The 13,045-nt window shown below is 42.6% G+C and overlaps 1 protein-coding gene across 2 annotated transcripts in view; it reads left to right on the top strand.

Annotated features, from left to right (window-relative positions):
- Window positions 1–12,800, top strand: part of zc3h18 (zinc finger CCCH-type containing 18) — a 203,110-nt gene extending 190,310 nt beyond the window's left edge. For both annotated transcript variants that reach the window (XM_078544708.1, XM_078544707.1), the window contains exons 16-19: window positions 2,312–2,487; window positions 3,189–3,285; window positions 8,830–8,935; window positions 12,053–12,800. In XM_078544708.1, the coding sequence (XP_078400834.1) occupies window positions 2,312–2,487; window positions 3,189–3,285; window positions 8,830–8,935; window positions 12,053–12,278 (605 nt within the window). In that variant the 3' untranslated portion in view covers window positions 12,279–12,800. The remainder of the gene's footprint in view (window positions 1–2,311; window positions 2,488–3,188; window positions 3,286–8,829; window positions 8,936–12,052) is intronic.
- The last annotated feature ends 245 nt before the right edge of the window (window positions 12,801–13,045 follow it).

Genomic DNA, 13,045 nt, shown 5'->3' with positions numbered 1-13,045 from the left:
TAGTGAACCAGATGGACTATGGTGGGATGTGAACTCGTGTCCAGATCTTTAGTGCAGAGCTCTGGGCTACTAGTTCAGGAGCATGACCACAATACTATCATTCCCAGTATTCAAAATTAGCCAAGAAAAGGTGAAGCAGTTAAGATCCAGCTGTTTGATGTAGAGGGTGGTACATGGCCTAGCCTACCTTGCAGTACAAATGGGAGAGTGTTACATTTTAAGGTAGATTATAGGGTAGGGGTGGAGTGGGATCAGCAAACATATCTATCTAGAAACCTCCTGAATGGCTCTTTTACCAGAGCTTTGTACCTTAAACAAATACACATCCCTTCGCTTGCATTGATGGCATGACTGTATCTGTGTCTGTGTGTGTGTGTGTGTGTGTGTGTGTGTGTGTGAGAGAGATTGTCTCTGGTAAAGTATAATGTGCTTCTATATCCCAGTGAACAAGGTCCAAACACTGTCCCAAACCTGATGAAGAAAGAACAGTATTTGGGAATGTACTTACTGATGATGCTTTGTTTTTCAAAGATATAAATTATATCTATACATTATAAATCTCAGATTTTAATTTCATCTTTAGGAACAAGTGTAGGCCATTTAGTTCTTAAGACTGCTTTATGAGATCATAGCTGACCTGTATCTCAACTCCATTTTCCTGTCATTGATCCATTACACTCAATATTTTTATCAAATAGTCTTTAAATTTTCAATCAACCCCCAGCAAGCACAGCCTTTTGGGAGAGAGAGTTCCAGATCCATACCTTTTGTATGAAAAAGCATTTCCTGGCATCACGATAGGGACAATTTCAGTTGACTTGTACTTCCTCCATGTATTCAGTCAACATACTAGTTTTCTACATGCCTGAAAATTGATAATTCGTGTGTAAATTTACTGTGAGTTGTACTGCATGGGTAACATACCATACTGCATAGTGATGATGAAATCAGTGGGATGAGAACCGTGGCCATTCATGATTGCTTTCCATTTCATTTCCTGCTGCATGAATACATGAAAGATTGTGTAATCAGAATGTTTGTAATGTGTCGAAATGCAGTTTCAATTTTTCCATCGCATTTAATTCCCTATCCCACTCGTGTCACTGTAAAATGGTGTGGAGTTTTTTTTATTCATTCAAGGGATGTGGGCGTCACTGGCTAGGCCAGCATTTATTGTCCGTCCCTAATTATGAAGGTGGTGGTGAGCTGCCTTTTTGAACCACTGCAGTCCATATGGTTTAGGTACACCCACAGTGCTGTTAGGGAAGGAGTTCCAGGATTTTGACCCAGCGACAGTGAAGGAACGGCGATATATTTCCAAGTCAGGGTGGTGCATGGCTTGGAGGGGAACTTCTAGGTGGTGGTGTTCCCATGTGTCTGTTGCCCCTGTCCTTCTAGATGGTAGCGGTCATGGGTTTGGAAGGTACTGTCTAAGGAGCCTTGGTGTGTTTCTAAAGGGCATCTTGTAGATGGTCCACACAGCTGTCACTGTGCATCAGAGGTGGAAGGAGTGAATGTTTGTGGATGGGGTGCCAGTCAAGCAGGCTGCTTTGTCCTGGACGGTGTCAAGCTTCTTGAGTGTTGTAGGAGCTGAATTCATCCAGGCAAGTGGGGAGTATTCCATCACACTCCTGACTTGTGCCTTGTGGAAGGTGGACAGGCTTTGGGGAGTCAGGAGGTGAGCTACTCGCAGCAGGATTCCTAGCCCCTGAACTGCTCTTGTAGCCACAGTATTTATATGTCTAGTCGAGTTTAGTTTCTGGTCAGTGGTAACCCCCCAGGATGTTGATAGTGGAGGATTCAGCGATAGTAATGCCATTGAATGTTATGAAGTGATGGTTAAATTCTCTCTTATTGGAGTGAAGGACAAACTCCTCATTGAAAGGATACAGTCAGACACCTCCTGACACCCCATTCAAAGACCTGGGAGGACATTGTTCAGCTGTCTACTAATAAAAAAAGTTAGAATGTATTTTTAATGTTTCAGACCATTCCCCTGTTGAGAACAGTCATGTAGTTCATTTATGAAATAAAGAAAGAACTTACATTTATGTGGCACATTTCACATCCTCAGGATCTCCCAAAGTGTTTTATAGCAAATTAGTTGGCTTTTTTTCCTATTGTTTTGAATGCCAACCTTGTCAACCCATTTGTACACTCTCGTGAAACAATTCTGGCCAGTTCAATTTGATCCTGCTTTCCTTAATATTAATAAAAGCTAATATTTCACGTTTTCTTTTCTGATCTTGCTCACATTCCTTCCAGTTCAGTCACTAGGGACCAACATTAAAGCATTTCAATCCATTTTTAGTGAAACCCAAAAGAGAGGAGGCACCAAGAGACAAGGAGCGCGAGGAGAGGCGGAAACGTGAGATTCCACCACAGCCACAGAAATCTTCCTCCACACCAAAACCCACCCAGATCAGCAAACCCCCACAGCTTGTCTACAGTGCACACAAGGACATTAAACTGACGCTGCTAAACAAGGTAATGTATGAAGCTCACCTTGTAGGTTTAGATGTTAAATTATTTTTGTGTACGGTTCTACTGAAGTAAATGAAAATGGTGTTGGAGAATGGTCTCAGACTGTGTGCTCACTTTATTAAGTATTTCAAGGTAGCAGCAAGTTCAGTGTCAGGCACCAGGAGCTGATGGTAGCATGAGAGGGGCATTTAGTATTAGGAAACAACAGCAACCAGTAGAGTGAAGGGAAAAGTATGGTGCCTGTCATTTTCTAATGAATCCTGACAAGATCAAATGGGAGTCAACCCAGACCCATGCTTGTGGAGTGAAGAGGACTGAGGAAAATGTGTACCTGTTCACCCCCTCCAGGATCGGGGGGAAGAAATACTTTTTAAACCCGATTTGTTGTACAGCTCCCCACTTCATGCTAATTCGAGAAGCTGGGGGCTTCCCCTGTTTGATGCACTCTGCCTCTCCAAGTTTTCACAGTTCCTGCCAAACTTGGCGAGTGTTTTATGCCAGGTAGTCTGATTCAGCAGCAGTTGGTGATTGGGGATGGCCAGACTTCTCTTCACTACAGGCCCTTTTCCTCTTCATTCACTATTTGAGCAGTGTTTATCAGGGACCTGAGGCGTGCAAGTGCAATAACCCTGAGTGTGATATGAGAGTTGTGCCTGATCTATAACTGTACTGAAGAGATTTTGACACTTCTTTTTCTATTTCAGCCTGCAGATAAGGGCACCAGGAAACGGTATGAACCTTCTGATAAAGAGAGGCCGTCTTCTCCACCTTCCAAACGGGTCACGCTGTCTCCAGAAAGAGGTTTGTACTTTCATATGAACTGCAGGCCAGATTTTCCTGTGAAATTTCGCAGCAGAGAGTTGAAGCACAGAGGGAGGCGAGTGCAGTGGTAACTCAATGCAAAGAATCAGAGAATCTAACGGCACAGGAAGAGAGCATTTGGCCCGTTGTGCCTATGCCAGGCATCCCACAGGAATCTTTTGTTGGGGCCTTAACTATAACTATTTATTAACGACTTAGATGATGAGCAGAGAGCACATGCCCAAGTTTGCATTTGACACAAAGAAAGGCAGCATTGTAAGAAGTGTCAATGGAAGCATAAAATTACAAACAGATATTAAATGAATGGTCAAAACTGTGGCAGATGGGTCTTACGACAGGCAAACAAAGTCATAAAAACAGGATATGGGGTAGGCCATTCGGCCCCTCAAGCCTGCTCCTCCATTCAATAACATCATGGCTGATCTGATTGTGGCCTTAAGTCCACATTCCTCCCGGTCCCCTGTAACCCTTTGGCTCCTTTGCAGATCAAAAAATCGGTCTAACTCAGCCTTGAATATATTCAATGACCCAGCCTTCATTGCTCTATGTGGAAGTGAATTCCAGAGGCTAACGACCCTCTGAGAGAAGAAATTCCTCCTGATCTCCATCTTAAATGGCAGAACCCTTATTTTAAACAGTAGCCCTTAGCTCTAGATTCCCCCACAAGGGAAAACACACTAGTTCAGCCTCAGCTGGAGTACTGCATCCAGTTCTGGGCGCCGCACTTTCAGAAGGTTGTGATGGCATTGGAGAGGGTGCAGAAAAGGTTCACAAGAATTGTTCCAGGGATGAAGAACTTCAGTTATGAAGATAGATTGGAGAAGTTAGACCTGTTTTGCTTGGAGAAGAGAAAGCTGGGAGGAGATTTGATAAAGATATTCAAAATCATGAACGGGCCTGGATAGAGTAGATAGGGAGAAACTGTTCCTATTGGTGGAAGAATTGAGAACAAGAGTGCATAGATTTAAAGTAATTGGCAAAAGAAACAAAAGCGACATGAAGCAAAACATTTTCACGCAGTGAGTAGTTAGGGTCTGGAATGCACTGCCTGAGAGGGTAATGGAGGCAGGTTGAATCAAAGCATTCAAAAATGGATTAGACTGTTATCTGAAAAGGAAGAATATGCAGGGTTATATACGAAGAGAATGGCACAAGAGAGCTGGTGCAGATACAAAGGGCCGTTTGGCCTCCTTCTGCGCTGTAACAATTCTGTCAACTTATGTTTTATTAAAATCACCCCTCAAGATTCTTCTAAACTCAAATGAGTATTGCACCAACCTGCTCAACCTTTCACCTTTACCTGGAATCAACCCAGTGAACCTTGTCTGAACTGCCTTCGATGCAAATATAGCTCTCCTCAAATAAGGAGACTGATACTGTATGCCATGCTCTCACCAATGCCCTGTACAGTTGTAGAAAGACTTCCATACGTTTATACTCCACCCTCGGCAATAAAGGCCAACATTCCATGTGCCTTCCTAGTTATTTGTTGTACCTGCATGCTAACTTTTGTGATTCATGTATGAGGACATAAAGACCCCTCTGTACCAGTGTTCTGCAGGCTCGCCTAGCATTTCTCACACTATATTCTACCTTGGACCTCAAAAGTAAAGAACAGGGGAATTTTGAAATAGTGAAAGCTAGAACCAATGGAGGTCCAAAGAGACTTTGGGGTCCGGGTACATAAATCATTAAAATGTCATGAATAGGTGCAGAAAATGGGCAGAAAGGTTAATGGAATGCTGGCCTTTAAATTTAGAGACTAGAATACAAGGGGTTGAGAATTCTACAGCTATACAGAGCTCTGGGTTAGACTACACCTTGAGTACTGTGTTCATTTCTGGAGATCACACCTTAGCAAGCATATACTGGCCTTGGAGGGAGCGCAGAGTTGATTTACTGGAATGGTAACTGGACTTCAAGGGTTAAATTATGAGGAGAGATCATGCAAACTAGGGTGGCATTCTTTGGAATTTAGAAGATTATGAGGTGATTTGATTGAGTTTTCAAAATATTAAAGGAAGCTATTAAGGAATTAGGAAACACTTTTACATGCAAAGGATGGTGGAAGTTTGGAACTCTCTTCGGCAAATGATAGTTGATGCTGGGACAATTGTTAATTTTAAATCTGAGATTGCTAAATTTCTGTGAACCAAAGATATTAAATTGGTAATCTGCTGGGAAATAGTGATCAAAATGCAGTTGAATTCCAACAGTAATGCAACTTGAATGAAGTTTAAAAGCAACGTACTCCAATCACAAGCAAGAATCTTGAACTTAAACAAAGCTAATTGCTTAGGTATGAGAGGAGAGCTGGCTATGGTTGATAGGGTAAATAGACTAAAAGGCTTGGCGATAAATAAACACTGGAAAACACTTAAAGAAACAATTTAAAATATTCAACAAAAATATATTTCATTAGAAAACAAAAACTCAGCAAGAAAAATCCATCCAAGGCTTACTCAGAAAATTATATACACTACTAAATTATAAGAAGAGGTTTATAATGTTGCAAAGAACAGTACTAAGCCTGAGGATTGGGAGTGTTTTAGAAACCACCAAAGGGCCACCAAGAAGTTGATTAAAAAAGGAAAAATAGAATATTTGAGAAAACTAACCAAGAACATTACAACAGATTGTAAGAGCTTTTACAAGTATATAAAAAATAGGGGAGTATGCAAAATAAGCACTGATTCTTTAGAGGAGAGAGAAATTATCATTGGGAATGAGGAAATGTTAGAGACATTGAGCAAATATTTTGCCTGCCTTCACAGTAGGAGACAGAAATGACATAACAAAAATAGAGGGTAATCACTAATAAGAGCAAAGAAGTTAAGGTAATTAATATCAGCAGAAAAAAATATTGGAGAAACGTAAGGATCTACATCCTGGGGTTTCTAAAAGAGATAGCTGCAGAAATGGTGGATGCATTGATTATGATTTTCCAAAATTCCCTAGATTCTAAAATGATCTGAATGGATTGGAAGTTCGCAATTGTAACACCACAATTCATGAAAGGAGGGAGAAAGAACAGGGAAATTCAGGCTGGTTAGTCTGACATCAGTCGTTGGGCAAATGCTGCCATCTATTATTAAGGAAATCTTAAAATGCACTGAAAATCATTGTATGATCCAACAAAGCCAACATGGTTTTGTGAAAGAGAAATAGTATTTGTCAAATTTATTAGAGTTTTTTGAGGGTGTAACTAGTAGGGCACGTAATGGGGAACCAGTAGATGTAGAATACTTGGATTTCCAAAAGGCATTCAGTAAGATACCACACAAAAGGTTAATACATAAGATAAGGGCTGATGAAGTTTGGGTAATATATAAGCACAGATAGCGGATTGGCTAACGGACAGGAAGCAGAGAGTAGGGATAAATGGGCATTTTCAAGTGAATAACTTAGACAGGAAGAGACAGGGAGTAATGTATCTAAGTTTGCTAATGATACAAAACTAGGTAGGAGTGCAAGCTGTGAGGAGGACACAAAAAGGCTGCAAAGAGATAGAGACAGGTTACTAGTTGGCAGAAAAGTGTAATGTGAGTAAATGTGAGGTTATTAACTTTAGTGGGAAGAGTGAAAAGCAGAATAGTTTTTAAAAGACAGGAAACTTGTTCAAATGGACTCGGGTGTACTCATACAAGGAACACAAAGTTAGCATGTGGGTAAAGCAAGCAATTAGGAAGGCAAATGGTATGTTGACCTTTATTACAAGGGGATTGAGTACAAGAGTAAGGAAGTCTTGCTAAACTTGTACAGGGATTTGGTGAGACCACATCTGGAGTACTGTGTACAGTTTTGGTCTCCATATTTAAAGAGTCTGGAACAAATTTCCTGAAAGGGTAGTGGAGGCAGGTTCGATTGAGATATTCAAAAGGGAATTGGATTGCTACCTGAAAAGAGAATGTACAAGGTTATGGGGATAAGGCAGGGGAGTGGGACTAGGTGGAATGCTCTTTCAGAGAGCCAGTGCAGACTCGATGGGCCGAATGGCCTCCTTCTGCACTGTGAATATACTTGCCTTGGAGGCGGTACAGCAAGGGTCACTAGGCTAATTCCTGGGATGAGAGGGTTGTCCTTTGATGAGAGGCTGAGTAAACTGAGCCTGAATTTAGAAGAATGAGAGGTGATCTCATTAACGCACGCGAGATTCTGAAGGGGCTTGACAGGGTAGAAGACAGGGAGAGGTTGTTTCCGCTGGCTGGGGAATCTAGAGCATAGGATAAGGGGCTGATCATTTAGGACTGAGATGAGAAATTTCTTCTAAGGATTGTGAACCTTTGGACTCTGTACCGCAGAGGGTTATGAATACTCCATTGTCGAATATATTTAAGGCTGAGATCAACAGATTTTTGGTCTTTCGGGGAATCAAGGGAGAGATGATACTGAAACATGTGAGATTCTGAGGCAGCTTAACAGGGTTGATGCAGAGATCCAGAACTAGGGGCGCAGTTTCAAAATGAGGGGTCTCCCATTTTAGTCTTTGGAATTCTCTTCTCCAGAGAGCATTGGAGGCTAGGTCATTGAATATATTCAAGGCTGAATTAGATAGATTTTTGATCTGCAAGTGAGTCGAGGTTATGGAAACAGGCAGGAAAGTGAAATTAAGGCTACAATCAGATCAGCCATGTTCTTATTGAACAAATGGAGGAGGGGCCGAATGGCCTACTCCTATTTCCTATGATTTCTTATGATCTTAAGGAGAGTGGGCAGGAAAGTGGAGTTGAAGCTGAAGATCAGCCACAATCATATTGAATGGTGGAGCAGGCTCAAGAGGCCATATGGCCTACTACTTCTCCTATTTCTTATAAGACCATAAGACATAGGAGCAGAAGTAGGCCGTTCAGCCCATCAAGTCTGCTCTGCCGTTCAGTGAGATCACGGCTGATCTGATAATCTTCAACTCCACTTTCCTGCCTTTTCCCCATAACCCTTGATTCTCTTATTGATTAAAAATCTGTCTATTTCCGCCTTGAATATACTTAACGACCCATCCTCTACAGCCCCCTGTGGTAAAGAATTCCACAGATTCACTACCTTCTGTGAGAAGAAATTCTTCCTCATCTCTGTTTTAAATAGGCGCCCCTTCACTCTGAGGATTTGCCCTCTGGTCCTAGACTCTCCCACAAGGGGAAACAACCTCTCAGCACCTACCCTATCAAGCCCCCTAAGAATCTTATATGTTTCAATAAGGTCGCCTCTCATTCTTCTAAACTCCAATGAGTACAGGCCCAACCTACTCAACCTCTCCTCATATGAAAATCCCTCCATACCCGGGATCAACCTAGTGAATCTTCTCTGGACTGCCTCCAATGCCAGTGTATCTTTCCTCAAATAAGGGGACCAAAACTGTTCACAGTATTAATGACCTTATATACTTCTTAGGAGAGATACCAGAGGTTTTAATTTTAGGACACAGGTATAGCCAAGCTGGTGATTGCTTAAACAGTATGTTTCTTGGTGTTGGTGTGTGATGTTGCCCTATGTGTTTCTCTCAAATACCTGGTTGTCTGTTTTCAGGGCATCGTGAGCGGAAGGCATTCGGAAGGCCACCATCACCAAAGGGTGATCGTCAGAGTAGCCGAACACCAGCAATGATTAGATCATCTCCTGCCCAAGCAGAGAGGTAAATACATGCACAAGTGGCACCAGCAGTGGATTAACTTGAAGATATCTTCACTGAATTTACTTTCTAAATTTTAATGGGTGCAGGTGGAGATGGTGAAAGTGTTTCTGATTAGGTGAGTGGGTGTGCAGTGTGATAGAACACTTGGTAAAGAGAAGGACTCCATCTCCAGCCTGCACTCACTGGTGTGGTTGATTCAAACCCCCTTGAAATGCAACTGACAGCAGTTCAGAAATGGCACCAGGCCAGCCTATAGGTGTTCTGTGTATGAAAAATGTGGAGAGGTGCTATATTGCAATTTTTATTACAGGCAAGTGTAAGACTGCTGCATCTGAACCTGTCTTAGCAGAGTTTTAATTCTATGTGATGATTAAAAGCAAACCATATTGGAGGTGAGTGAGTATAGCAGGGGCAAATAATGGAACTGCAGTGAAAGCTGTTCTGTGCAACACATGTTGCAGATCATTCATTCTGCAGGTTCTGAAGTTCGAACCATTGATGTATATCTCCACCTTTTTCATTCTCATTTTGTGGTGCAGACTGAGATTAGTGAAAAAAACAGAAAACACTGGAGACTCTCAGCAGGTCAGGTAGCTTGTGTTGGATGTTTTCTCCACCGATGTTGCCTGGTGTACTGCAGCGTTTTCTATAGTTTGATTTTACTTGTTTCTCAAGGGCTCGATGGTCTGGACTCCAGCTTCTACAAGTGCTACTGTAGAATTGACCTGTTACTGAGTGAAGGGGTGGGACAGCCTGGTACATTTCCTATCTTCCCTTTCTTCTCCCTCACTTTACAACGTATCCTCACGAGGAGAGGTCTTTGCCTTTTTGCAGACTGCCCTCTGCTTTGACACCATAGGAACCAGTGGTCTGCAGTTTTCTAGCAGGTATCATGCAGTGAATATCAGATAGAAAGTGTAATCAGTTCTACTACTGATGGGCAAATGTAATTTCACGCCCAGTGTATTTTTTTGCCAGCAGGAGCCATCACAGCCAGTGGAACAACTGGGTGCATTTCTTCAGTAGTTATCAAGAGAAACTTGCTTTTAATATAAAACATCCCAAGGTATTTCACAGGGGTGTTATAAAGCAAGATTTGACACCGAGCCACATAAACAGGTTTCGGGTCAGATGGCCAAAATGATTGGTCAAAGAGGTAGGTTTTAAGGAGCATCTTAACAGAGGAAAGAGAGGCAGAGAGGAATAGGGAAGAATTCCCTAGGACGTAGGCAACTGAAGGCACGGCCACCTAAGGTGGACAGAAAACATGGACGAGAATTTTAAAGTTTAGGCGTTGCTTGACCTGGAGCCACTGTAGGTGAGTGAGTGTAGAGGTGATAAATGAATGGGACTTGACATGAGTAAGGCCACAGAGAGCAGAGTTTTGGACAACATTAAGTTTACAGAAGGTAGAATGAGGGAGAATGGACAGGAGAGTATTGGAACAGTGGAGTCTGGAAGTAACAAAGGCATAGACGAGGGTTTCAGCAGCAGATGAGCTAAGTCGGGTGATGTTATGGAAGTGGAAATAGGCAGTCTTCATGATGCTGGGAATATGTTGCCGGGAGCTCACCTAGAGGTCAAAACAAGACACCAGGGTTGAGAATAATCTGGTTCAGCCTTGGACAGCTGCTAGGGTAGGGAACAAAGTTGGTAGTGGAGATTAAAAACAATGGCTTTAGTCATGCCACTGTTTAATTGGAGGAAGTTTCTGCTCATTCAGTACTGGATATTGGATAAGCAGTCTGATAATTGAGCAACAGTGGAGAGTCAAGAGAGGCTCTAATGAGGTAGAGCTGGGTGTGGTCAGTGTGCATTTGAAAAATAAAGCTGTGCTTTCGGATGATGTTGCTAAGGGGCAGCATGTAGATGAGGTAATGGTGCGAGAGTGGGAAGAGAAGCCATTGCAATCAATTCTCTGGCTGTGATTAGCTACAATAAGAAAGTAACCAGCCATGAACAGCCCTACCCAGCTGGGCAACCATACAGAGGTGTTGGAGGAGGGTGGTGTAGTAGTGACCTGTTTTGAAGGCTGCGGACAGGTTGAGAAGATTGAAGAGGAATGATTCATCTTTGTTACAGTCACGTAGGATGCCGTTTGTGACTTTGATAAGAGCAGTTTTGATACTGTGGCAGGGGTGGAAATCTGATTGGAGGGATTCAGACATGGAGTTCCGGGAAAGGTGGGCACAGATTTGTGAAGTGACCAGGTGTTCATGTGCTTTGGAGACAAAATGGAGGTTGGAGATGGGATGGCAGTTTGCAAGGATGGTGAAGTCAGTTTGGGTTTTTGAGGATGTGGTTAAAAATGCTAGATTTAAAGGAGAGGGTCTGTACCTAAAAAGAGAGAACTGTTAACAAAATCCACTAACATGGAGACCAGGAATGAAAGTTTTGTGGCCTGTAGTTTAGAGGGAATAGGGTAAAGGAAGCAGGAGTTGGGTCTAATGAACAAGATGAGCTTGGAGGGTGCATGAGGGAAGGTAGGAGAGAAACTTGAGAAAGATAAGAGTTCAGGCTCAGGTGGCGGGTACAGCTTTACAGGAAGTTTGGCCCAGTGGGCTAGTGGGAGGGAGGGAAGAGCAGAGGAAGTTGATGGTCTCATCCTTGATGACAAAGTCCATGAGCTCCTCATACTTATTGTTGGAGGTGATGGTGGACAAGACGGGGGACAGGGATTTAAGATTGTTGGGAGTTGAGAAAAGCAGCTAGGGGTTATCTTTGCATTCCAGGAAGAGCAGTTTTCGATATCAGTAGTTAGTCAAGTGGTTAGAGAACTAGGCAAGCAAGCTGGGGATTTAAGTCCAAGGCCCCATAATGGCAAGTTCAATAAGTGTGCTAATTTTTGACCTTGCTCAGAAATGACCATGAAAGATTGCTGTAATCTGGTTCACTAATATCTTTCAGAAAAGGGAGCCACTATCCTCTGGCCTGACCTATATGTGGCTCCAGTTCCTTATTACATAGTTATATGAGACTCTTGCCCTCGGGGCAACTAAGGATGGAAAGAAGTGACGGCTATCCAACTCAGCCTACAACTCAAGTAAAAAAATAAAGAAAATTTTAGAGAAGTCTGGCTGCATGAATTTAAATCTTTTTTTTCCCTCCCCTTTTTAGAAAACGGCCACCTTCACCCCAGTCAAAGGTCTCGAGCAAAGTGACTAGTGTGTCTTCAAGCTCCAGCAAGTCCCATGACACAGCAGCCTCTGCCACCACTGCATCATCTGCAAAGTCAAGCAAATCCAGTACGTTATCTCGCAGGGAGGAGCTGCTGAAACAGTTGAAAGCTGTAGAGGATGCCATTGCCCGCAAACGAGCGAAGATCCCTGGCAAGGTCCAGTAGCTGTGAACCAATCGACGCAGGACCGCAGTCTGTTGATTAGAGACAGCTGTCAGTATTTTCAATGATTAAATCCGTGATTTTTTCAGGAAGTAGCCATGGGGGGGTTCCTTGGGTACCTCACTGCCATTCTCTCAACCTCCAGACATCCCAGTGGGTGACGGCTGCAGTTTAACTCCAGATCTGTCATCTTTTTTTTCCTTCTTAAAGTGGAGAGATGGCTGCAGACTGTGAACTCTATTACGTATTTAACACACACACTGACGCTACGGTGGCAATCGGTTCAAACCGTAGTCAATGACTGGACCTGAACATGTGAAATCTGACCCTAGAGAAGCCACACCTTTTACACTGCTTTAGAAGTTCTTAGTGTGTGTGTTGTCTGAAGGAATTCCCCAAATATTCATAATGTGTTACCAGAGAGCAGGTGAATGTGCTGTCAAACGCTGCTTTCTCTTCCCCCTCCGTTTTTTGGGCAAACTTGTTCTTCTGGCTTCCCAAATAAATATTCACTCTTTTATTTTACACTTTTCAGATTTTTAATCTCATGCACACACCTTATGGTTGTGTTGGATGTGTAGGTTGAAGACTGAGAACTCTGAAAAGATCATTCTGTTGACACACACAGCTGAGGTATTGTGATAAAGCAGGTTTTTTATACACTGATAACACCTGCTGAAGCTGGGAGGACAGAGTAATTGCATCAAATGGGCTGATAAATGTTCAGGATTGACTTTTTTTTTACATGACTTTAATAAAGGATTTACTAG

The sequence above is a fragment of the Cetorhinus maximus genome, chromosome 6 (assembly GCF_964194155.1).
Source record: "Cetorhinus maximus chromosome 6, sCetMax3.hap1.1, whole genome shotgun sequence".
In the NCBI taxonomy this organism is placed as follows: Eukaryota; Metazoa; Chordata; class Chondrichthyes; order Lamniformes; family Cetorhinidae; genus Cetorhinus; species Cetorhinus maximus.
Note: the sequence above shows the minus strand (reverse complement) of the source record. Positions and strands in the feature narration are given on the sequence as shown.